Genomic DNA, 23,239 nt, shown 5'->3' with positions numbered 1-23,239 from the left:
TCTTTTTTCTTTTTCTTGATCACTGTAGTCACTTCCATGTCATTCACCTTCTTCTTATTCAGTTTTTTACTTTACTTTCTTTCTCTCTCTTTTTTTCTTTTTGGTGTGTTATTGCCGTTGATTTCGTCTTGCTGCTGAAGTTTCACAAGTAAAATAATAATTAAAGAAAAAAAAAAGACAACAAATATCTGTTTTTTTTGTGTTTGTGTTTGTGGAGGGGAGGGCAATGGGTGGTAGTAGTGGGGAAATCGTAAGAAATGAAAAAAGAAAGAAAGATAAGGGGTATGGAATATAAAATAATAATAATAATAAAGTAAACAGAAGGAATAATGATAATGATAATAGTAATTATAATAATTATAATAATTGCAAAGCAAAAAAAAAAAAAAGAGTAAACCGAAAAACGGTTTTATTTTTCTTTTGCAACACGAGTTAAAGTTTGCGTCGCTTTTATCTCATCTGATGATAACAATTGAGGATGAAAGGATGAAAGGATACGATAGGAAGGAAGAGGGAAGAGGAGAAGAGTGTGTTGATTTGCAACATCACCTGCGCACGTCAAACCGTGGTCGTGTATTGTGTATGGATTGAGCGTCTGTGGATATATATATATATTTTCTAGTGTTTCTTTTCCCCCTTTTTTGTTTTGTTTGTTTCATTTCTCCACCGCTCTTTCCTTTTTTTTTTTTACCCATCTACACCATTTTCATTTTCATCTTCATTTTCTTTTTTTTCCCCCTTTCGTTCACTCTTTTTTTTTCTTTCGTTTTTTATTGTATTTAGCGGGGATTTGTACACTTCCCTCTCACGTGGCGCCCCTTCTTTCTTATAAGTTATTCACTATCTTTCCTGTATGTTTGTGTTTTATTTAAGTCTCCACTTACTTTTTTCTTTCTTTGAAAAGACTACCTGCGACTCTGGGTGATGGCAGTGCCCAAAAAATTTGGTGTACTTTTCTTTTCTTTTCTTTTTTATCTCTTACTTGCGTTTTTTTTTTGTTTGGGTTTGTTTTGCATCTTTTCCTTCCCCAGCTTTGTTATGTACTTCCCTGCGGGTCAACTAAGTAAAACAAGACAAAACAAGCAAGCGAGCAAAAGGCAGATACGTGCATAATCTATTTATCAATTGCTATGTATACATTTGTATCACTCATGCTGTGCTTGCGCATGCGTATTCCTGCTATCGTGTAGTGCATATTAGCCAAACCAGGTTTCCGGTTTTATTCCTTCAGCTTTTTTTTCCTTTCTTTTACTTCTTCCCGTGCATCACGTTTTCTCCTCTTGTAATAATAACAACACTATTATAATTATAATTATCATCATTATTATTACTATTATTATTATTTATTGCTTTACTGCCCCCATGTGTTTTGTTTCTTCATTTTCTCATTTTTCTTCTTTCCTTTCTTCCTCCCTCTTCTTTTTTTTTAAAAATTGATTCTTCTGTGGTTGAACGCAAACGACGACCCTTTTTTATACAGTTATTTAGATCTATACGTTGTGCGGTTAGCTTTGTACTATCCGCCTTCGTCATTTTTAGGCGTTTTGCTCGGTTTTGTTCCCCCTCTTCTGTTTTTTTTTACAAAAAAAAAATTGTCAAAAGAGAGAAAAAGAAACGAAAAAGAAAAGAGAAAAAAAAACAAGAGAAAGCGAAAATTTCACTTGATTTGTATTTCTGCATGAACGCTGCCAGTTATAGTGGCTCGGGACTGGCCTCAGCAGCTACAGTGGAAGATGTCGTCAAACCTGACACCATTGCTGCAATTCTCGCCCAACTAAAGGAACAAGACGTACGAATAGGACGATTGGAAGCTGCAGTGGAGCGTAGTGCCATAAACCGTACGCATTTCGATATTTTAACAATGGCGGGTGTCACGGCGGATTTCGTGTGCGATGAGATTTCGTTTCACAACCGCAGCACCGTCGAGTTTAATGCGCTGCCGTGCAAAGTAACATTGGATTACCCTTGTGGTGAGTTGTCCATTCTTCTGGATGATGCGGACAGCGATTTGTCCTTCCTTGGTGTGACTCTTCGAGTTGACTGCATCACGGACTGCCATCTGCTAGTTGATCCCGACAATTGCAGCGTTGTGGTGGACACCAACACGAGTAAAATAACGGACGTAACACAGTTGGTCCTCGTCGGTCCTACGCAGGAGGCAACACGGGAATTATATGAAGCACTGAGAGATGTGGTTGCGCAACGACGCCCTCCCTGTTCACCAGCACCAGACACCACCACCACCACAACTCGAAATAGCAGTCGTGCACTCATTAACCGCAGTGAAGGGGAATATGAATCAACCTTAGGGGGTGACGGCAAGTTGTTTAGTATTGAAGCTACACCAAACAATGCAGGAACAACACGAAACAATGTTGATGCCAGCAGTTCACCGCGTTTGCAGCTTTCCAACACGCTGCCGTGTGACCGCACCGCTCACACGCCGGTAGACCCGCGGCGCCCCAATACTTTACCGAGTTTTAGTGCAAACCGAAAGGGTACACAACAGGAGTAGCGTGCGATTGTGGTGGGGAGCCTCAAACTTGAAATACGGTTGAGAGGGGGGAAGGTAGACAGTGTGTGGCATTGGAATAGCAACAATGCAGCGTATATAGAGGAGAAACAAGGAAGAGAGAAAGAGGGAAAGAGTGAGAGTGAGAGTGAGTGAGTGAGGGAGAGAAAGGAAAAGAAAAAAAAATATGAGCGGATGCGATTAAAACAATCGTACAAATATAAAATTAAATATAGAATGATATTTGACACCCCTAGGTTCCCAACCGTTCCTCTCTTCCCTGAGCAATAACGATAACGTGCGGGTCGAGGTTAGGGAAAAGTGCACGAGGTGCAACACGCGCAAAGTAAGCCACTAAAGCGGTTAAAGGGGGAAGAAAGGGGTTAATAAACTGAGAGCAGGCAGATCCTCAAACTTATAACAAAGGAGCTGTATCACCTCTGTTTTGTCTGTGTGTGGGTATGATGTCCACGAGGGATATTTTCAACCTACAGAGCGTATATATTTATGTGTTTTGTTTCATTCCCAAAGGGATGGTGGAAGGGGGCGGTGACGGTGAAGGGGGGATAAGGGGTAGGGGGAGGGGGAAAGAAAGCAAGAAAGAAAGAGAAAAGAAAAAGGAAAGAAAGGAGGGAAGGAGGAGGGAAGGAGGTGTGTGTGTGAGAGAGAGAGAGAGAGGGCACAGTTTCGTTTGAGTATATGAGGTTTCTTGGGGAGGGGGGGGGGAACATTGTATAACCAACTGTGGAGGAATATGTAATGGAATAAAAACACATCAATGCCGTGGTATGTGTGTTTCCTAAAGATGCAGAATGCACTCGAGGTCAAATATTCGTTTGTTCCTTTTGCTTTCATTCCTATCCACCAATCTGTTAATGCAAATGTACAAATATATATATATATATATATATATGTATCCGCAGCTCCCGACGTTTATGCGTTACGTCTTTTTTCTTTTTCCCTTCTTCCCTCATAGTGCTTCATACTTTCAGTTGAATGCTACTACGAGGATCGATTGATACTTTTTTCTTTTCATTCTCCCACTTTTCTTTTTTATTGTCCGAGTGGTGGTAAGTGGCCATCGTACTTTATTTTTTTGTTTTTGATTGTATATTTTCCGCTACTTTTGTTATCTTCGTGTGTCTTTCCCAATCCAGGTTGTTAATCACCTTATCCATATGCTCCACAAATCTCATTCCCTGTTGCACTGTTTTCCATGTGTTCTTCTCTTTTGTTTCATTGTTGTTAAAAGGTAGATCTGTGGGCCGAAGTTACACGGAACGCGGTGCTGTTTGCTGCGCTATTCGTGTTTTCGTACTGTATTCGGGCTGCATATTGCCTGTGATACACTACATTTTGCTGTGAGTCACTCGGTTCATTTCCTTGTTGCTACTGTTGTGACGCTCGATCATTTGTTTCATACAGCTGACGAGCAGTTCATCACGGTTAGTAGCTGTGTGTTGTTTTCTCAATGGAGGTGGAACTGGAGCCATTTGCCTCTTGGCTTGTGTGCCTTTTCTCTGTTATAAGCCATGTTACCTTTTTACCAACGGTGCATCATTTCTTCAAACAACGCTACGTGTATGAGGCGGCCATGGGTATTTTTGGGATGACAGCCTCCCTCATGTATCACATTTGTCAGGTACTTAACGCGGAGATAATCCTTGATGAAGCCGGGTGGCATCGTGTGGATAATATTCTTGTTGTCTCATTCCTTGGTGCATGGAGTGTGTACATGTGTGCCTTCCGTGACCTCTTTACAGAGCGCTGCTCGAAGTACTGCCTTTTGATGATGTGTGTCTTATTTCAAGCGAGGGGGGCGTGGAAAGCCGTAAACACTATTGTCCCAGTATTTATTTGCATTGGCTTTCCCATTTGTGTTTACGCATATCGCTGGCGTCTTCCAAGCGTTTTCCCGAATCGTCTTTTCGGTTTCGCCCTCGTAATGGCAGTTGCCGTTATTTTCTTCATAAAGGGCCTTGATGATGAGAATGATCCCTACAAGATGTATCACAGCCTGTGGCACTTCTTCTGTGGAATCGCATCATATTTGATGTGGACGCTACTTAAGGTGCCAGGAGTAACAGGTGTAATGGGAAAGAGCATTCATGTGTAATGAGTAATGGTTTCCTTATTTTCCCTTTGGAAATATTGCTTGTGATACCTGATAGAGGTATATGTTTGAGTTGCAGAATTGGCTTGTCTACTCGCACAAGCGTGCATTATTATGTTGTTTTGTGCTGTCATTAAGCCATATCGTAATGTCCCGTTCCATTCACTCAACATTACCGCTTGTAACGCTTTTCATATCTTATCTTTGGTTTTGCTTCCGAGTGATCCCTTTTGTCCTTGTTTGATACTATCTGGAGGCTTCTATTCAGAACACTATGGAATATACGGAATTCGTACCCTAATGCGTTGTTGTGTTAACGGCGTGAAACGCTGGTGGATTAATACCGTGAGGAGAGAGGAGGTTGCTGTATGCGGCATCCGGTTTAGCAAACTCTGCCTTTGTTTTCTGTTTCCCAACCCTGACTTTGGAGGTGTGTTGATATTGGTTGCGGTTGCCTTTTGCGTTTCTTTCCCTTGCGACCCAGGGTACCACTGTGTCGCTTCTCTCTCCGTGTATGTTATCCGTTTATTTATGATGGGTACTACATCCTTTTTATGTGTAAAGCATAATATTCCTCTTCCCACTCATTTCCTGTTGCACTGTTTTCCATGTGTTCTTTTCTTTTGTTTCATTGCTGTTAAAAGGTAGATCTGTGGGCCGAAGTTGCACGGAACGCGGTGCTGTTTGCTGCGCTATTCGTGTTTTCGTACTGTATTCGGGCTGCATATTGCCTGTGATACACTACATTTTGCTGAGAGTCACTCGGTTCATTTCCTTGTTGCTACTGTTGTGACGCTCGATCATTTGTTTCATACAGCTGACGTGCAGTCACTGTCCAGGGAGAATGTACTCTGTTCATTGGGAGGAAGATGGTATCGCGTCATGCTTTGCTTCTCTTTTCTCTACAGCAAGTTATGCTGCATATATGCCGACTCTGCAGTATTTCTTAAAAAAACGTTATGTCTACGAATCTGTCTTTGCTATATTCGGCATTACAGCCTCCCTGATGTTTCACCTCTGTAACTTATTGGGTGTTGAAATTTTTATGGACGACGCTGCGTGGTTTAGGGTGGGCAACATTTGTTTAATTACCCTCATCGGTGCTTGGAGTACGTACATTTGTGCGTTCAGAGACTCCTTTGTGGAGCGCTTCACTAAGTACTGCTTCCTTCTCATATGTATCATTTGTCATGCAACTGGCCCTTGGACACCCGTAAAGTTGCTCACCAAAGGGGCATACGTCAGTTTTGTTGTTCCCATTTGTGTTTACACATATCGCCGGCAACTCCCGGCCGTTTTCACGCGCCGCCTACTCGTGTTGGTTTTTGCCGTGGTGATTGCTTTGTCTTTCCTTTTTATTTCCCTTGATGACGAAAGGGATCCCTTCATGTTTTTCCTAAGTGCATGTCGCTCTCTCTTCGGCATCGCATCATATTTGATGTGGACGCTACTTAAGGTGCCAGGAGTAACAGGTGTAATGGGAAAGAGCATTCATGTGTAATGAGTAATGGTTTCCTTATTTTCCCTTTGGAAATATTGCTTGTGATACCTGATAGAGGTATATGTTTGAGTTGCAGAATTGGCTTGTCTACTCGCACAAGCGTGCATTATTATGTTGTTTTGTGCTGTCATTAAGCCATATCGTAATGTGCCGTTCCATTCACTCAACATTACCGCTTGTAACGCTTTTCATATCTTATCTTTGGTTTTGCTTCCGAGTGATCCCTTTTGTCCTTGTTTGATACTATCTGGAGGCTTCTATTCAGAACACTATGGAATATACGGAATTCGTACCCTAATGCGTTGTTGTGTTAACGGCGTGAAACGCTGGTGGATTAATACCGTGAGGAGAGAGGAGGTTGCTGTATGCGGCATCCGGTTTAGCAAACTCTGCCTTTGTTTTCTGTTTCCCAACCCTGACTTTGGGGGTGTGTTGATATTGGTTGCGGTTGCCTTTTGCGTTTCTTTCCCTTGCGACCCAGGGTACCACTGTGTCGCTTCTCTCTCCGTGTATGTTATCCGTTTATTTATGATGGGTACTACATCCTTTTTATGTGTAAAGCATAATATTCCTGTTCCCACTCATTCCCTGTTGCACTGTTTTCCATGTGTTCTTTTCTTTTGTTTCATTGCTGTTAAAAGGTAGATCTGTGGGCCGAAGTTACACGGAACGCGGTGCTGTTTGCTGCGCTATTCGTGTTTTCGTACTGTATTCGGGCTGCATATTGCCTGTGATACACTACATTTTGCTGAGAGTCACTCGGTTCATTTCCTTGTTGCTGCTGTTGTGACGCTCGATCATTTGTTTCATACAGCTGACGTGCAGTCACTGTCCAGGGAGAATGTCAAATTCGCCGGCTAGTCACGATAATAAAATGTTTACTTCTTGCTTTGTATGCGTCCTCTCTGTGGTGAGCCATGCCACGTTGGTGCCGACTGTCTATCATTTTCTGAGAAAACGCTACGTGTATGAGGCAGCCATGGGTATCTTCGGCCTTACAGCATCCCTCATGTATCACATTTGTGAAGCATTTGATGTGGAGGTACTGATGGACAACGGTGGGTGGCATCGTGTGGATAATATTCTTGTCATTTCCCTCCTTGGTGCGTGGAGTGTATATATGTGTGCGCTCCATGATCCATTTGTGGAACGATTTACAAAATATTCATTAATGATGTTATGCCTTATATTTCAAACTAGAGGCCCATGGGAGGCGGTAAATTCGGTATTTCCCGCTGCTGTATCGTTTTCAATACCCATTGGGGTGTATGTGTACCGCCGGCGGATCCCGGCACTCGAAATTGGGCGATTAGTTGGGTTTATCCTCATCATGGCCGTTGCCGTTATTTTCTTCATAAAGGGCCTTGATGACAAGAGGGATCACTTCAGGATGTATCACAGCACATGGCACTTCTTCTGTGGAATCGCATCATATTTGATGTGGACGCTACTTAAGGTGCCAGGAGTAACAGGTGTAATGGGAAAGAGCATTCATGTGTAATGAGTAATGGTTTCCTTATTTTCCCTTTGGAAATATTGCTTGTGATACCTGATAGAGGTATATGTTTGAGTTGCAGAATTGGCTTGTCTACTCGCACAAGCGTGCATTATTATGTTGTTTTGTGCTGTCATTAAGCCATATCGTAATGTGCCGTTCCATTCACTCAACATTACCGCTTGTGACGCTTTTCATATCTTATCTTTGGTTTTGCTTCCGAGTGATCCCTTTTGTCCTTGTTTGATACTATCTGGAGGCTTCTATTCAGAACACTATGGAATATACGGAATTCGTACCCTAATGCGTTGTTGTGTTAACGGCGTGAAACGCTGGTGGATTAATACCGTGAGGAGAGAGGAGGTTGCTGTATGCGGCATCCGGTTTAGCAAACTCTGCGTTTGTTTTCTGTTTCCCAATCCTGACTTTGGAGGTGTGTTGATATTGGTTGCGGTTGCCTTTTGCGTTTCTTTCCCTTGCGACCCAGGGTACCACTGTGTCGCTTCTCTCTCCGTGTATGTTATCCGTTTATTTATGATGGGTACTACATCCTTTTTATGTGTAAAGCATAATATTCCTCTTCCCACTCATTTCCTGTTGCACTGTTTTCCATGTGTTCTTTTCTTTTGTTTCATTGCTGTTAAAAGGTAGATCTGTGGGCCGAAGTTACACGGAACGCGGTGCTGTTTGCTGCGCTATTCGTGTTTTCGTACTGTATTCGGGCTGCATATTGCCTGTGATACACTACATTTTGCTGAGAGTCACTCGGTTCATTTCCTTGTTGCTACTGTTGTGACGCTCGATCATTTGTTTCATACAGCTGACGAGCAGTTCATCACGGTTAGTAGCTCTTTGTTGTTTTCTCAATGGAGGTGGAACTGGAGCCATTTGCCTCTTGGCTTGTGTGCATCCTCTCTGTGGTGAGCCATGCTACGTTGGTGCCGACTGTCTATCATTTTCTGAGAAAACGCTATGCATATGAATCTGTCTTGGGTATCTTCGGCCTAACAGCATCCCTCATGTATCACATTTGTGAAGCGTTTGATGCTAAGTTTTTCATGAGCAGTCTTGCGTGGCATCGTGTGGATAATATTCTTGTCATTTCCCTCCTTGGTGCGTGGAGTGTATATATGTGTGCGCTCCATGATCCATTTGTGGAACGATTTACAAAATATTCATTAATGATGTTATGCCTTATATTTCAAACTAGAGGCCCATGGGAGGCGGTAAATTCGGTATTTCCCGCTGCTGTATCGTTTTCAATACCCATTGGGGTGTATGTGTACCGCCGGCGGATCCCGGCACTCGAAATTGGGCGATTAGTTGGGTTTATCCTCATCATGGCCGTTGCCGTTATTTTCTTCATAAAGGGCCTTGATGACAAGAGGGATCACTTCAGGATGTATCACAGCACATGGCACTTCTTCTGTGGAATCGCATCATATTTGATGTGGACGCTACTTAAGGTGCCAGGAGTAACAGGTGTAATGGGAAAGAGCATTCATGTGTAATGAGTAATGGTTTCCTTATTTTCCCTTTGGAAATATTGCTTGTGATACCTGATAGAGGTATATGTTTGAGTTGCAGAATTGGCTTGTCTACTCGCACAAGCGTGCATTATTATGGTGTTTTGTGCTGTCATTAAGCCATATCGTAATGTGCCGTTCGATTCACTCAACATTACCGCTTGTAACGCTTTGTTTATCACTGGTGCTTGAGCATGTGAGAGACGCTGTCGTGTATATGTGAAATGAGGGGATGATTTGGTCTTTGCAACATTATTGTTTTTTGTTCCGAAGGAGGCCACGGTGTGAAGAAGGAGGAGCTAAAGAAAAAGAATTGAAACTTGGGGGTGAATACATTGTTTTTCTTATAGGTTGTGAAAGCATAATCATCCTTTCATATTATTATTATTATGTTTTCTTTTCTGTTTCCGAAAACGTTGAGTTTGTGAACAGCGAAAAGAAAAGAAGGTGCGCGTAGAGTAAAATGTCAGTATTATCATGATTATTTTGAGGTGTGGTAATAAAAAACGAGTAACACGTGCGAGGGCCTTGTTGAAGATTCTTCGCAGTTTCCGAAGAAAGTTCTCTATCTCTGTGTTTCAATCTATGTAAGTGGAGGGAATATATGAGTTTGTTCTTTTTCATGTTCGATCGCTTGTCAGCTGCTTCTGTTGTTTATCGTGTTGCACGTTTTTGTGAGTGAACGGACCAGTTTTGTTGAAGAAGTGCTGCTACTGTTTTGTTTAATTTATTTTTTTCTCACTATCATTATCGCTATTTACTTGTTTTTTATGTATCTTGTGTCGGTGGGGTCGTTTGACGGGCCATTGGCCCTTTTTTATTTGTCACCTGAAGGAAGGTTCACTCTTGTGGTTACGGATGCAGGATATGGCACCGTTTATTTGTCTATTTGTTGTCCCTTTCTTCATTAAATTTCCACCTTCTTCTTCCTATTTTTTTCCTTTTGTTCGCAACCTTGAGCAGTGTTGAAATTATTTTCTGTCTGCATATTCTTTTGTGTGCGTTATGTAATGTGCTTTCTACGTCCTGTACATGAGCAATATCCAGTGGTTCACTTCTCTTCATTATTTTCTTCTGTTCTGTTCTGTTCTTTTATTTGTGTTTGTTCTTTGCTTTTTTTTTTTGTTCGCTGCTGCAATTGCAGGGCGCAATAACGCGAGTGAGGTTAAGAAAACTAGTGGCGGTTGGTCACAAACAGTTCTGAGAGGCGACATATAAGAAACGTGTGAAGCGAAAGCTGCACATCAAAAGCAAAAAAGTGGTGCTAAGTAAAAAATAAAAATAAAATAAAATAGAGTGAAAAGACTAAACAGAGAGGGAAAGGGAAATAATACCGAGGAGGAAGAGGCGGATTGGCTCATAATTGCTACTTCGTGTCACCAAAGTTAAGGGAAGTTGTGGAGCCCGCACTTCGGCGCCGATGAGATCCGTGCATCAATCCAAGGGGGCATTCACATTGATGCTTTTCATGGCACTGCTGCTGTCCCTTTTGGGCGGCGTGTTGGCATCTACGTTTCATGAATATTCCAAGGAGCAAATATTCCTTTTGCGGCGTAGTGGCGTGTTGAAGGACGGTTGGCACAATATTTCCCGCCCTCCGTACTCTTTCTACAGCGGCGGGGAGACGGGAAAAGAATTGGAGGATATTTACTCCATGAGTGTTGGCCAATTGAAGAACATGTTGCGGGACCGGCAGGTCAGTTGCGTGGGATGTGTGGAGCGCGGCCACCTGGTGGAGCGAGTTGTAGAGATGAGGCACCAACCAACCATGGAACAACTTGTGGTGGAAGAACTTATTTTAATGGAGAATGTGCCGCTCGAGTACGAGTTGGCATTCGCAGTGGGAGCGGTGGGTGGGCGGCAGGATGGAGCTGCAGAGCTTGAGGTGGAGGAGGAATAAGAGCGAGTAACATTACTGTGCGCTACAGCATGAACAGCTGTTTCTTTCCTTTCCTTTCCTTTCCCTTTTTTCGAAAGTTATCTTGACGGCCGCGTGGATTCCTCTCCTGTATGTGTGTATGGACTCAGGGGAGAAGACAAACGGCTCGTTACTTGAGGGGTGAAGTTTTTCTAACCCCTTTCCCTGTACACTGTTAGGGCAAGGGAACGCACATGCATGCGCGCGCGTGTGACCGTCCCTTTGCATTTGTGTTTGTATTCTCTTTGCATTGTTTAATCAGTGGGAACTCCTGGTAACACTATTTGACTACTTTCCCCCCTTCTTCTAAAACCCACACATCACAATTTTTTGGTCGGACCTCTTACATTTGTTCGTTTATTTTGTTCGTATTTCTACCGGCTCATCCCCAAAAGATTATCACTTTTCCATCCCTTTGTGATATTTCGTCCTGCTCGCGGCCCTTTTTAGTGACTGTTCAATGCCATTGTCGCTACATTTTTTGTTTCGCTTGATATAATAATAATAATATAATTATTATTATTACCATTCTGTTGTCCTGTGCGTTTTGTATATTGTTTCTTTTGTGTATCCTTTTCTGTTCAAGTGATGAACTGCATGCAGTTTCAACTGATATTTATCCTTCTTTCTTTTTTTTTTCGTTTTCCAAATTCTTCTGTCTACGTTGTCTATTTCATTTGAGCGAATTAATTTCGGATTCTTCCTCTCTTGCGATTACGGCTTGCGCCCCCTCTGCGCGCTGAAGAGATGTGGAAGGTTTGGGAAAAGTAGGCAAAGGAGATGAAAGGGGCGGGGCGGGGGAAAAAGAAAAGAAGGGTGGAGTAGAGTAAGTGAGAACCTATTTTAATTACTACCCATATCTTTTTTAAAAATTATCATTATCATTATTATTATCATCATTATTGTTGTTTTGATTATCTTTATTTTAGTGCTCTTTGGTTCTCTCCACCAGCGTGTTGTGTCATACAAACAGCTGGAGGAGAGAAGATTAAGTTAACTATTTTATGCGCACACAGAAGCACACACACACCCACACCAACACCACCACTACCAACACGTTTGTATGAATTGCGGTTGCTGTTGATTTCGTAGTGAGGCAGCTTCTGCCGTCGTTCGTTTTCGTCTCTCCATCATTTTATTTTTATTTATAGAAATGTCGGATGTAGGTGATGCACTAAAAGGTTTAGATAATGTCGTTGAGGCAATGAGAAGGGCAGTTTCACTAATGGAGTCAAGTGGTGCCGAGGACACAACTGATGTCATGTTGGGAGCTGCAGAGCTGCAGGCATCCATACATGTTTTAGCGCGTGAGGCGAGTGCCTCTGTCGTGTTGACCGAATACAACCGTCGAGGCTCGTCGTGTTGTTGACGAATGAAATCGAAAGTTGGGGGCATTGAGAAATCAAGCGGAGCGTAAGCACGCAGACACGCAGTTGCAAATGCAATGCAGAGCAATGGCTTTTATCTCCCTCTCCCTCTCATTGATACACACACATACGTATATATATATATATATATATGTTAAGGCACAAGTAAGAGCAATAACAACAACAACAGCAGCAACGTCGGATATAATAGACAAGCGTTGGGGCATGTGCAAAAGCGTAAGTGGAGGAAAGTGTGGAGGGAAGAACATGACACGGTGTAATAGGCATGTCTGTTATCCTGCAGTTCTTCTTTTACCTTGTTTTGATGATATTCCTATTCCTTTAAAAGTAATGAGGAAGCAAACCTAAACAAGAAGAAAAGAGGAAGAAAATTATTGGGTATGTTTGCTCACTGTTATTATTATTATTATTATTATTACTTTTTTTTATTTATTTTAACCACGCTGTTTCACTTGCTTTACTTCCTCATTACTTTTTTTGACCGTCATACGCTATCTCACATTTTCAATATCGGCTGCCTATTTTGCTTCGTTGCCCGCGGCCTTTCCTTTTCAGGTGGGAGGATCGTTCACTTCGTTACGGATTGTTGTTTATTGGATAAGGTGTAGTAATAGCAACAAAAAGGTTGCACCACTAATAACAGTCAAAAATATTAACAGTAATATAAAAGGGGACGAGTAACGGTGCGTGGTACTCTTTTGTTTTGGGTGACTGGAGTGAGGAGAAGGAAAGGATTAAGTAAGAAGTACAGGTGGCAAATAACGAAGTAGAAAAGAAGAAAAAAAAGGAGGAAATATAACCGTTAGCCAACAACAATAACAACAGGAAAAATAATAATAATAATAATAAAAGAACAAACGAGAAAGGAAGGATGTTGCAAGCGGAAGTAAACTCGGATGACAAGGCGCGTGGTTGCCTCAATAAGGCCCTGGAGCTCAAGAAGGAGAAAAAGTTTCTGGATGCTATTGATGCTTTGCATTCCCTGTCGGATAACAAGGTGCGTTATGGTCCTATGTATAAAGAGGCTGTGAGTCTCCTCATTGAGTTGTGTCTCAGTCAAGCGCACGGTGTGAAGGTTGATCTCCTGTTCCCCGCCTTCCGCTGGAATAACAGGAAAGTAAGCGGCAATCAGCACCTTGAAGATGGCACACGACATATCGTTAACACGACATTGGATCACCTCGATAAGCGGTGCAAATGGGCCTATGATAAGGTTGATGAAACTAAAGCTAAGCGCAGTGAGTGCGACTTAATACTTTCCTCCCTCTCTGGCATTTCCATCGATCAGCGGGTAAAGGATTTGTACCTCGTTCCGGCGGAGAAAATTGTGGGAGAGGTTGCTAGAGAAATGTTGACCTTCAATGTGATTGGGCACTCCGGGAAGCTTCTCCCCATTTACCTTGAAACCACAGAGAAGTTGATTGAACTCTGCAGGACGTACAAGTTCAGGGCAGCCATCGGCCATGTGGCGGACAGCTTCGTGCGTTTCTTCTTGAGGTTTCTGTTATACCCTATACGGCCAAAAACAAACAAGGCGTACTCGACCAGGGCAGCCGATGCCCTAAAGATTGACCGCGAGAGCTTCCACAGAGACGTGACCGCAGCACAGAAAACCGTGAGTGTATTTTGCCAACTCCTCGAAGCGTTGATTGCTGTGAGCAATTGGCAGGGAGCGTGGAGAACCCTAGAGTGCTTCACAAAGGTGCTGGCCAAAACAAAGCAACATGAGGATTTCCGGAAAAGTCAGAGTGACGCTTATCTTGTGATGGCTACACTCTTCTGGGAGTGCTCCTGCTACTCATTCCATGCTCACTGCTTACTCTCTGCCGCATTTCTAGCTGATGATGAGCGTAAGGAGTCGCTGTTGTCGAGGGCGGTCCTCGCTGCTCTCTGTGTTCCGAACATCAAAGGAAGAGAGAGTTTTGCCCGCGGTTCTGACTCTTTTTTTCAGAAGAATGAGCAAATTGCAAAGTTACTTGACCTCAAAGAGGCTCCGTCGCGGAACTTCTTAGTGCAGCGTATGCAACAAATGCAGCTGCTTCAGGCCGCCCCTAAGGGTGTAGTTGCCGTTGTGGAGCTACTGCGAAATGAGGTATTTGATGGTGAGGCTTCCAGCAGGGCCATTGCACAAGTATCGCAGGTTGTCCAGAAGGACCAAAGCCTTGAGAAGTATCAACAGCCGCTTCGCAAGGTAGTGATGAAGCGCTTTTTGGAGTACATGGCCACGAAGGTGACGCGGGTGGAGGCGTCGTCGCTTCGGATATGGGAGAGTGAGCAATCAGAGGGTGCCTACGTGAACGAAATTGAACCGTACATTTTACACGAGTCGGGAATCACTGTAGAGATTGATCACAAAACAAATTCTATTACCTTCAGCAACGCCACGAAAATAAAGGTACTCGAGGCGTTTGACACTTTGGCCCAACATGTGCAACTCCAACCAGCTGCGTCACGCCGGAAGCTGGACATTAAACCTGATCATCTCCGCCTCGTCCACGAACGTACCAGAAATCTTTACAACCAGCAGCAGAGTTGCGAGGAAGCTGCCGAGCAGCGTAGGAAGGACGCCAAATTAAGGGAGAGGGAGAAACGCTCTAAGGAGAGGGCCGAACGTATAGAGAACGAAAAGAAAAAGAAAGAGGCAGCTGACCTCGCTAAGGAATCGCAGGGCATTGCAAAGTACAACGAATACGTTAATCAAGAGAGGCGGAAGTTGCTGCTGCGCCGTCTTCGCGAGAAGTACAAGGGGTTCCTCATCAAGGATATTATCGCTCAGAAGAATTCTAACGATTTCGTGCAGGAGGTAACGAAGCTTTTGGCTGACCACCTAAAGATCACCACACAGGAAAAGGCTGCGGACGTGACTAGGATGAATCACTTTGAACGGGCGTGCCGAGAACTGGAGATCCCCAGGCGGAGGACCATCGAAGAAGAGGAGGCGGATAAGCACAAGGCGGAGCGGGCTGCCGCGCGGGAGAACTTTCTTGCCCAGCATCGCAATGAATTCGAGAAGCGACAGCAGGATAATCAGCTACTCAGGAAGTTCTTGAAGGAGGCAGCTTCCTTTCAGCAGCAAATGCCTACGAAAGGTAAAGTATCTAAGCGTGATGAACAACAAATGCTTCTGGAAATGGAGAAAGAGCGCCTACAAGGGAAGTAGGCTTCGAAGGGGGTCTTAATACGGTAGCTTAAGAGGTAATAAGTGAGTACCTGTTGAAGGGGAATAGGTGGTATAAGTAGGAGAAAGAGAGGAGAGGAATCTACAACAAAGACACCATCCACTTACAAACTTTCTTGTTCCCTCCCTGTTTATACAGAGTAACTTGTTGATTTATTTCCTCTCTTTCACTGCTTGGGACACATTAGAGATCGGGAGTCAACCGATATGCCAATTCGCCCGCGTCAACTGAGGTATTTATTTTATCTCTCTCTCCCTCTTTATTTCTGAATTCGCTTAGTTTTGTAGTTACGACACCGCCAAAGAAGGACTTGGTTTCAGCGTCGAAGGCGCTAGCAGCTGACGCAGCCTTGTATCTTTTGTTTTCTTTTAACCCTTTCTCTGTGTTGTGTGTGGTGAGGTGGTGGCGTATGTGAGGCAATGTTGCACATCAGTGTCCCTATTCTTTTCGCCACTCCAACTACAATAATTCTCACCACCTGCCGCGTAACGTGAAAGGAAGCGAAAACCATTTGCGGCACCGGCACCGGCACCAGTAGGGCCAAACTGCCGTGCTCACGTTGTTTCCGTCGGTGGATGGGAGGGAGGTCTAAAGTTACAACTGTGCAGTTTATTGGGTTGATAAAACATGGTAGAAATGGGGGAGTAAGAAAGACAATAATAAGGTAACACCGATAACAGAGCACACGTGCTGCGTGGATGATGCATACCGTGTCAGCTTCACCACATGGAGGGACAGAATCCAGTGACGTAGGAGTAAAGTAGCGAGAGACTAACGAAAGTTTTGCTTCACTACGCCTATTACCAGACGGCTATTTGGGAAATGGTGGTAACTATTAGAAAAAAAATTCTACCATCGTTGTGGACGCTCCAAAAAAAAAAAAGTGTGAAGTGCAGGCCTCACCGGGATCGCACGTTTCTCACGAGGTAAAGGACTTAACAACAACACAAAAATCAATAGCCTGGTGGTTGTACACCGGCTCAGCGGGCACCCCCAAATGAGTTAATGTTAAATGAAGTAGCGACGTTGAGTTGGTGCATAAAATTACACTAAATACAATGTGGAGCGGGCGCTGACGGTCAAAGAAACATGTTCCATCTCGCAGTTTGAAAAACAGCGGAATAACGGCTACGGGCACCATGAAAATGGAAGTAAACGTTAACAAAATCAAACTCTGCTACAACTGTTTGTTTAAGAAAAAGTTACAAAGACATACATACTTCTTCGCCTCCGTGTACGAAAATTACAATAATTAACATAAAGCGGCATGCAATTACAAAAATGTAAAGGCATATAATAATTTAATTACGTCTTTCATCCGTTCATCCACATCGAAAGCAGTTGAATTATAATTCCCTCACTTCTCCGATCCCAAAGAGTCACATAACACTCACAATGTTGAACATAATAACGTGTAAGGGTGCTAGCAAGCTGAGTGACGTGTGGCGTCGAGTCTGTGTCGTGCTGTGCTTTCCCCTTGACTCCGACTATACCATGCCATATATCCTACTATTCTCTAAGTTGGCGTGTATCTCTTCATTTGGCATACTCCATACTGGTGCCATGCTATCCTCCCTTCCTTTTGCTTTCGTGTGCATTGCTGTTGCTCGAACACTGTGGAACAGGTAGCCTTTAATTGTTTTTCCTCCCAATTTTATTTTACTCCCTTGTTGACTAAGGTATCTGCGTCTGCGGCTTAAGCTCGCGTGGTATGCCTCACAGAGCAGTTTGGGGACCTCGTGGCGTCCCGTGTGGCACTGTGGCGCAACTGTTTCTGCTTGCGGTGATACTGCAGGTTATGCAAGCACCCATGGTATTGTGCGATAATGCTGAAGAAGAAATAAATGTGGAGGTATTTTCGCTTCTACATAAAAGTGTTGTATCCAACGGCACCGTAAAGGCTCTTAATACTGGTGTGCTTGCTTCATTTCACGCCCGTGAGAATATAACCGAGCCGGGAGTGACTGTTAGTTTCTCTGCGCCTGCCACTTCCGAGCAAAATGTCAATGAAGCATTAGAACAAAAATTAAAAGAATTCAGTGACCTGAAGAAGATTCTTGTTGTGTTGGGACCCCTTGGTGACAAAACTGTTTTGGAATCACTCGATTTACTGACGAAAAATGAGGTTATCGGTTTCGCTCCGTACACAGGCTCTGGTGCGGTTAGAGGGTGGCGGCCCAACTTGTACTTTATCTCGGTGGATCCACTCGCTGAGACATTAGCCCTCCTGCGTTATGCCCTTGCCCATCTGCGTGTACGGTGTCTGGGATTTATGTATTTAAAAGGCGTATTTTTCGGTGACACTGAGTACCAACTTGTGGTTCAGGCGATGGCTAGGATGGGCTATGGGCTTTGTGGCACATTCGCTCTGAAAAGCTCGACGGAAGCATCTGCAAGCAGCGAAGGTTTTCAAAGGGAGTGGGATCAGTTTGCGGCAACGAATCCGCAGGCTGTTATACTGTACGTGTATCCCGTAGATGACGGTAAAAAGGCTCTACTGAAATTTCTAGAGGACAAGCGTACATCTGGTGCGTGTATACTTTCTCCCTTTGCGCTACAGTATTTCGTTGTCGAAACCTTAAATGCTACATATGGTCGGGGTGGTGGATATTCTCATGGGGAAGTGATCACCACGGGAACGAACCCACTCGCCAAGGATAATGAGTATCAAGCGATCCAACGCTTTCAGAAGGAGATGAAAGCGTACCTTGCTTCTCATTCCGGAGCATCACTTTATGGTAGGTCTGATCGTCATCTGACGGATGATGATGATGGTGAGCTGATGGTGTATGGGTGGATTATCGGTGAAATGCTGTCGCGGGCGCTGAGCTCCCGTGAGTGGCTGAAGAACCGTTCAACGTTCAAAAAGTCTCTGTACAATCAACGGCGTTACGTAATTGATGATCTTGTGTATGGAGATTATGGTGGTGATTGCCCCGATAATGTCGCTGCACTAGGTGCTTCGTGTCAATGTAACCAGGGTGGTAAGGCAGTATACATGAAAAGGCTCGTGGAGGGCTTTCGGCTGGAGAGTGTAAAGAGTGGTTTCATGGCGTTGGGAACATCTCGATGCGATACGGACGGGTCCCGGCTTCATGCCCCGCTGGCAGCTGTTGCCACGTTTATGGATAACAGTCAATTGTCACTGAACGCGGCCGAGGAGTGGCATGGAGGTGCGAGTCTCCTTGTGGGCACTGGGGATCTCGGAGATTACGATAGATTCTTCTTGCACAGGATCAACACAAGCTCAGGCACCATTTGGAAGCGTTTAAAACGTGAGGAGGAGGAAAAGCTTGTGACCGTTGTCATGGGCGTTACGGATGAAGCGTTACTGAGCACATCGACCTTCGTTGTTGTTGATCCGGTGCTTCTTGTTCCTCGCCTCCGAACACCTAACAAACGTGTGATATACCTCTCTGCCACACTGGAGCAGCAACTGTTTGTGATCGCCAAGTATTTGGGAGAGAAGGGCTCAATAGGGGTGCACTCTGTCATCAGCAGCTCCGAATCAAATAGAATTGAAAAGGTGGTTAATATGTCGCTGAGTCGGTTTTATCAGGAACCTCAGTCTTTGGTAATGCTGAATGGGACAGTCTCTGTCACAGGCTATCTTCCCCGCGAGGGTGACGTGTTTGTCATAGGCCTCAAACAGGACGACGTCGAGGTGATTGCGAAGCACCTCAGCGCCAACCCCAAGCTATTCGTTTACGTCCCTTTTACTGAGGTGGCATTATACTACCAGACGTTTGTCCGTGTGTTTAGGGATAAGGGTCCTGGAAGCTCGAGTAGTAACCGTTTGCTGTTCGCGACAAACCTTCCACACTGGGCTGATGGGAACCCGTCGTCGGATACTGTGAAAAAGTTTCACAATGCTATGAAGGATAAGTCGAAGTGGACACCACTGTCGTTAATGGGGTTTGCTGCCGGAAACTTGCTGCGGACGGTTCTCCCGCAATTAAAGAAGGTGGACGCAGATACCCTGTCGAATCTCTTTTTTTCGGAGACTTATTTGCGAGCTGATGACATGCGCTACGGCCCGTATGGCACAGAGGGATGCGGCAAGGTGGAGGTGGGTCTGTGGAATGACTGTTTAACAAACTACGGTGCGACAGGTATTGCTGTGTGGTCAATGGCACGTGCACTGGATCCGTCGGTCCCACCGATTGCCGAACCAATCTCTCAACTGCTGCAGTATGAGGACCGTGACGCTGGGAGACTGACGGGGGCACGGTTGATTGGTGTTTGTGTGGGCGCCGTTTTGTTTTTTTTGCTTCTAGTAGTGGTGATCGTTGTCGTATTGTGTCGGTATTTTGCGGATGCGCGTGATAACGCAAATGCACCGAAGGAACCAACGGATCCCGTGACGCTCATCTTCACAGATATCGAAAGCAGTACTGCACAGTGGGCGGCGCACCCAGAGATGATGCCGGACGCTGTAGCGACACATCATCGGCTAATTCGTGCGTTGATTATGCACTACAGGTGCTACGAGGTGAAGAAAGTCGGGGACTCCTTCATGATTGCGTGCCGGAGCCCCTCTGCGGCTGTGCGTCTAGCTTGTGACTTGCAGCATAACTTTTTGCACCACAATTGGGGGACAGCTGCGTTGGATGAGTCATACCGTGAGTTTGAACTGCAGCGCGCCGAGGAAGAGGAAGGGTACACTCCGCCGACGGCACATCTGGACCGTGAGGTGTACGGCCGACTATGGCGTGGCCTGCGTGTGCGTGTTGGGATCCACACTGGACTGTGCGACATCCGGTACGATGAGGTGACGAAGGGATATGACTACTATGGACGGACAGCGAATATGGCAGCAAGGACAGAGAGTGTTGCGAACGGCGGGCAAGTGCTGATGACACGTGCGACCTACATGTCGCTGAGTGTGGTAGAGCGTGAGCAGTTTGATGTAACTGCACTGGGCCCTGTAGCGTTACGCGGTGTTCCCAATCCTGTGGAGATGTACCAGCTGAACCCAATTCCCGGTCGCACTTTTGCTGCACTGAGGCTGGACCGCGATGGCCCTGGATTGGACGATGAGGGTTCGAGCCCCTCGTTGAGTGAGGTGAGTTCGCTTTGTGCTGGGTTAACTGATTCTGCCAGGCAGGTTGCCATATCCCTGGATTCGCTGCTCGGTGTGTTCGCACCAGCCCAGCGGCAGAATCTGCTGTTACCTCTGTGCGAACGGTGGCGTGTGTCATTGTTGCGCAAGAACAGCGGATGATCTGAGGCCTACTGCCGGGACACGGTTCACCGTATAGCGGCGAAAGTTGGCCACATAACAGACCATAAGGGGAAACGTACCTCCATGGACTTGTCAACTACTTCTGACAGTGTGTGTGTGCTCCAACCTTCGTTGGCTGGAATTGCAAATTTGCGTTCGCCTTTGCTATCAAGATCCAATTACCCTGGCGATGCCGGCCACCTCAACGTGGTGCCAGGGTCCAGTACCCCGTATCATCGGGGGAAGCCAAGAGCCAGCAGCGTTCCTTTCATGGGGAACACTGCTGTGCTCCGGCTACGGCATCATACAGCACAGGGATCAGCAGCGTCTTGCTGGGACACCGTTTTTCATTTGTCGGTCCCTGGGCACGTGCCAGCGTGCCATCAGCAGTATCATCCGCGCTAAGATGCTGCTGTCCGGTGATGTGGACCTCCAAAAAAGGATTGCCAATTGGCATCTTTGGGAGAGTCCAGGGTGGGAGGCTTCTCGCCCCATCTGCTGTATTCCGTTCATATGCGGAAATACAACAAAAATTATAGAGGGTGTGTTAGGATGAATGAAAAAGGGAGACTCTGCCACAGTCGCCAGACCGATAGCATCTCAGGGCTCTACGGTGATGGCTGATGGCCGCGCCAGTGGGGGGAAACTCTCACGAAGGCACGAAGAAAATTCTAAAAAAAAAAATTGTAGCAAGCTCCGATGCGTCTGAGGCCCTGTCACGGCGGAGCACAGTAGAGGTTACGTCGCTGAAGGGTGACCTCTAGCCTCTCCTGATGTTGCTGAGGCAGCTCGCGGCAATGTACTTGGAAGATGTTACTTCTTACAATGCATGTGCGGGTGCGTGCCATCTTACACTTATGTTTTTTCTTTGATGTCCATGTAGATTATTGTTACCTCAGCGTAGCTTGCTTTCATTTTCGTGTTGCGTTTCACGCATTGATAGTTAACACGAGCGTCCGCGTGAACTTTGCTTAATATTTTCTTTCATCATTGATATACTGCTACCCTCTTGTTGTAAGCCGATGCCACTTACCTGCGTCTTTTAAACTATCTTTGCATGCCCGGCAAACAGCTCCCGGTCACTTACCTTTCCCTCTCGTTAGTCCAGGAGTGTTTGTATGTGTGGGTGGGCAGTATACGATCCGAAGCACTGTTGGCTTATTGGATTGTTGTCACCTAATATCGTGCAGGTTGCTTCGTTTCTTTTCCGTGTGCCCCATTACTGTTTTGCCTGTTTGTTGGGGTGTGTGTTGTGGGATTCTCTGTTTATTGTAGGCTCTAAGTTCCTCTGCTTAGGTGTTAACTTCCATGTTTCGATTCATTTCTTCATTTCGTTTTCACCCTCTGATTCTGTTAGTCGCCCAATGTGATATCATAGTTTGTCACTGTTTTCACTGATGTGAAGCCAGTCATATGTTGGATAGTAATTGTGGGTAGATTGTATTTGATGTTTCTGCTAACCTCAGTGCTTGCAGTCCGTTGCTGAGTACCGATCGGGGGACAACGGCTGTGGGTACAGGCGGAGACGAATCTAACGGGATTGACAACACCAGTAATGTAGACACCAATGGTGAAGGCACTAGGAATGAGGGATATGGCACACAAATCGGTTTAGATAGCGGGGCCAACGGTCACCGTGTGAGGGCCTCTAGGTGAATATGTGGTGGATGAGAGCAGTATACTGAGGGCAGCGAAAGCGGTGAAAGTGTGATGGGTCGTGATGTTTACTGAAGCTTTTTTGAGTAATGCCTGCAGCGAAGAAGCATAACATTATCATACCCTTTCTTGGGCCAAGCAAATCACGTGTCGACGTGATGTTATTCCGGTATCATTGATGAGCGCGATGTGCGGGGTAGATGAAGAGGGTTATTAGTGGACGGCTTCTTGATTAATTGAATAAGAAGTTATAGGTGAGGTATGTTGTGTTCAACCCAGAGCTTTCAGCGATGAACTTCGGGAGACAACTGGTTGGAGCCGAAAGTGCAGTAAAAATATTGTTGTGCATTGCAATATTGTCCATAGATCATGCTCATGTAATTGGCTTTGTGTGCGGTAGCCGCATCGCCCCCGCAGTCGAAGGGTATTCCGTTAGGTTGCACGTCACAAGATAGATCAGTAGGTTTGTGTCCAACCGAACAGGCGGTGTTGGGGTAACCAACAAGTGGCCTAGGAGTGCTGGACTAACATGTGGTGTAGTACATAGTCCTGTGTTAGTTCCTATTCTGTTCATAATGACAACGGGTCGACCAAGCAAGTCTTTGAATAGAATGTCAGGCATCCAGTACTACCGCTTTGCGGAGGATATGCCGATACTTTGCTGGAAGGCGGATATCTCTCAGTTTCGTTGGATTCTTTATGATGGGTGGGGTCTCGTTAGTCGACA

General features: G+C 45.1%; 11 protein-coding genes across 11 annotated transcripts, besides 23 other annotated features; all 11 read left to right on the top strand.

The window, feature by feature from the left end:
- Positions 1 to 102: part of a sequence feature (GA-rich) that runs on past the window's edge.
- Positions 1 to 23,239: part of a sequence feature (sequence corresponds to BAC RPCI93-2F2) that runs on past both edges of the window.
- Positions 296 to 367: a microsatellite.
- Positions 625 to 775: a sequence feature (A-rich).
- Positions 952 to 971: a microsatellite.
- Positions 1,299 to 1,344: a microsatellite.
- Positions 1,368 to 1,427: a sequence feature (GA-rich).
- Positions 1,598 to 1,647: a sequence feature (T-rich).
- Tb927.7.6180 (hypothetical protein, conserved) lies at positions 1,679 to 2,515 on the top strand (the record flags this gene model as incomplete). Its single annotated transcript, XM_841148.1, has 1 exon — positions 1,679 to 2,515. One exon carries the CDS (start codon positions 1,679 to 1,681, stop codon positions 2,513 to 2,515), a length of 837 nt encoding a protein of 278 aa, XP_846241.1.
- Positions 2,614 to 2,694: a sequence feature (CT-rich).
- Positions 3,099 to 3,162: a sequence feature (CT-rich).
- Positions 3,402 to 3,429: a microsatellite.
- On the top strand, positions 3,984 to 4,628 carry Tb927.7.6170 (hypothetical protein, conserved; the record flags this gene model as incomplete). The annotated part of the gene is made up of 1 exon (XM_841147.1): positions 3,984 to 4,628. The coding sequence occupies one exon, from the start codon at positions 3,984 to 3,986 to the stop codon at positions 4,626 to 4,628; it is 645 nt and encodes a 214-aa protein (XP_846240.1).
- Tb927.7.6160 (hypothetical protein) lies at positions 4,740 to 5,273 on the top strand (the record flags this gene model as incomplete). Its single annotated transcript, XM_841146.1, has 1 exon — positions 4,740 to 5,273. The coding sequence occupies one exon, from the start codon at positions 4,740 to 4,742 to the stop codon at positions 5,271 to 5,273; it is 534 nt and encodes a 177-aa protein (XP_846239.1).
- On the top strand, positions 5,470 to 6,126 carry Tb927.7.6150 (hypothetical protein, conserved; the record flags this gene model as incomplete). Its single annotated transcript, XM_841145.1, has 1 exon — positions 5,470 to 6,126. The coding sequence occupies one exon, from the start codon at positions 5,470 to 5,472 to the stop codon at positions 6,124 to 6,126; it is 657 nt and encodes a 218-aa protein (XP_846238.1).
- Tb927.7.6140 (hypothetical protein) lies at positions 6,238 to 6,771 on the top strand (the record flags this gene model as incomplete). Its single annotated transcript, XM_841144.1, has 1 exon — positions 6,238 to 6,771. The coding sequence occupies one exon, from the start codon at positions 6,238 to 6,240 to the stop codon at positions 6,769 to 6,771; it is 534 nt and encodes a 177-aa protein (XP_846237.1).
- Tb927.7.6130 (hypothetical protein, conserved) lies at positions 6,968 to 7,627 on the top strand (the record flags this gene model as incomplete). The annotated part of the gene is made up of 1 exon (XM_841143.1): positions 6,968 to 7,627. One exon carries the CDS (start codon positions 6,968 to 6,970, stop codon positions 7,625 to 7,627), a length of 660 nt encoding a protein of 219 aa, XP_846236.1.
- Tb927.7.6120 (hypothetical protein) lies at positions 7,739 to 8,272 on the top strand (the record flags this gene model as incomplete). Its single annotated transcript, XM_841142.1, has 1 exon — positions 7,739 to 8,272. One exon carries the CDS (start codon positions 7,739 to 7,741, stop codon positions 8,270 to 8,272), a length of 534 nt encoding a protein of 177 aa, XP_846235.1.
- Positions 8,488 to 9,132, top strand: Tb927.7.6110 (hypothetical protein, conserved; the record flags this gene model as incomplete). The annotated part of the gene is made up of 1 exon (XM_841141.1): positions 8,488 to 9,132. The coding sequence occupies one exon, from the start codon at positions 8,488 to 8,490 to the stop codon at positions 9,130 to 9,132; it is 645 nt and encodes a 214-aa protein (XP_846234.1).
- Positions 10,197 to 10,275: a microsatellite.
- Positions 10,417 to 10,441: a sequence feature (AT_rich).
- On the top strand, positions 10,568 to 11,047 carry Tb927.7.6100 (hypothetical protein; the record flags this gene model as incomplete). The annotated part of the gene is made up of 1 exon (XM_841140.1): positions 10,568 to 11,047. One exon carries the CDS (start codon positions 10,568 to 10,570, stop codon positions 11,045 to 11,047), a length of 480 nt encoding a protein of 159 aa, XP_846233.1.
- Positions 11,088 to 11,114: a microsatellite.
- Positions 11,559 to 11,590: a sequence feature (AT_rich).
- Positions 11,937 to 11,990: a microsatellite.
- Positions 12,550 to 12,585: a microsatellite.
- Positions 12,848 to 12,871: a microsatellite.
- Positions 13,262 to 13,302: a microsatellite.
- On the top strand, positions 13,325 to 15,613 carry Tb927.7.6090 (hypothetical protein, conserved; the record flags this gene model as incomplete). Its single annotated transcript, XM_841139.1, has 1 exon — positions 13,325 to 15,613. One exon carries the CDS (start codon positions 13,325 to 13,327, stop codon positions 15,611 to 15,613), a length of 2,289 nt encoding a protein of 762 aa, XP_846232.1.
- Positions 17,343 to 23,239: part of a sequence feature (Number of repeated genes in array uncertain, region may contain misassembly.) that runs on past the window's edge.
- On the top strand, positions 17,344 to 20,856 carry Tb927.7.6080 (receptor-type adenylate cyclase GRESAG 4, putative; the record flags this gene model as incomplete). Its single annotated transcript, XM_841138.1, has 1 exon — positions 17,344 to 20,856. One exon carries the CDS (start codon positions 17,344 to 17,346, stop codon positions 20,854 to 20,856), a length of 3,513 nt encoding a protein of 1,170 aa, XP_846231.1.
- Positions 21,039 to 21,286: a mobile genetic element.
- Positions 21,287 to 21,540: a mobile genetic element.
- Positions 22,599 to 23,239: part of a mobile genetic element that runs on past the window's edge.

Source organism: Trypanosoma brucei, chromosome 7 (genome assembly GCF_000002445.2).
Source record: "Trypanosoma brucei brucei TREU927 chromosome 7, complete sequence".
In the NCBI taxonomy this organism is placed as follows: domain Eukaryota; phylum Euglenozoa; class Kinetoplastea; order Trypanosomatida; family Trypanosomatidae; genus Trypanosoma; species Trypanosoma brucei.
This window is presented reverse-complemented; position numbering and strand designations above follow the sequence as displayed.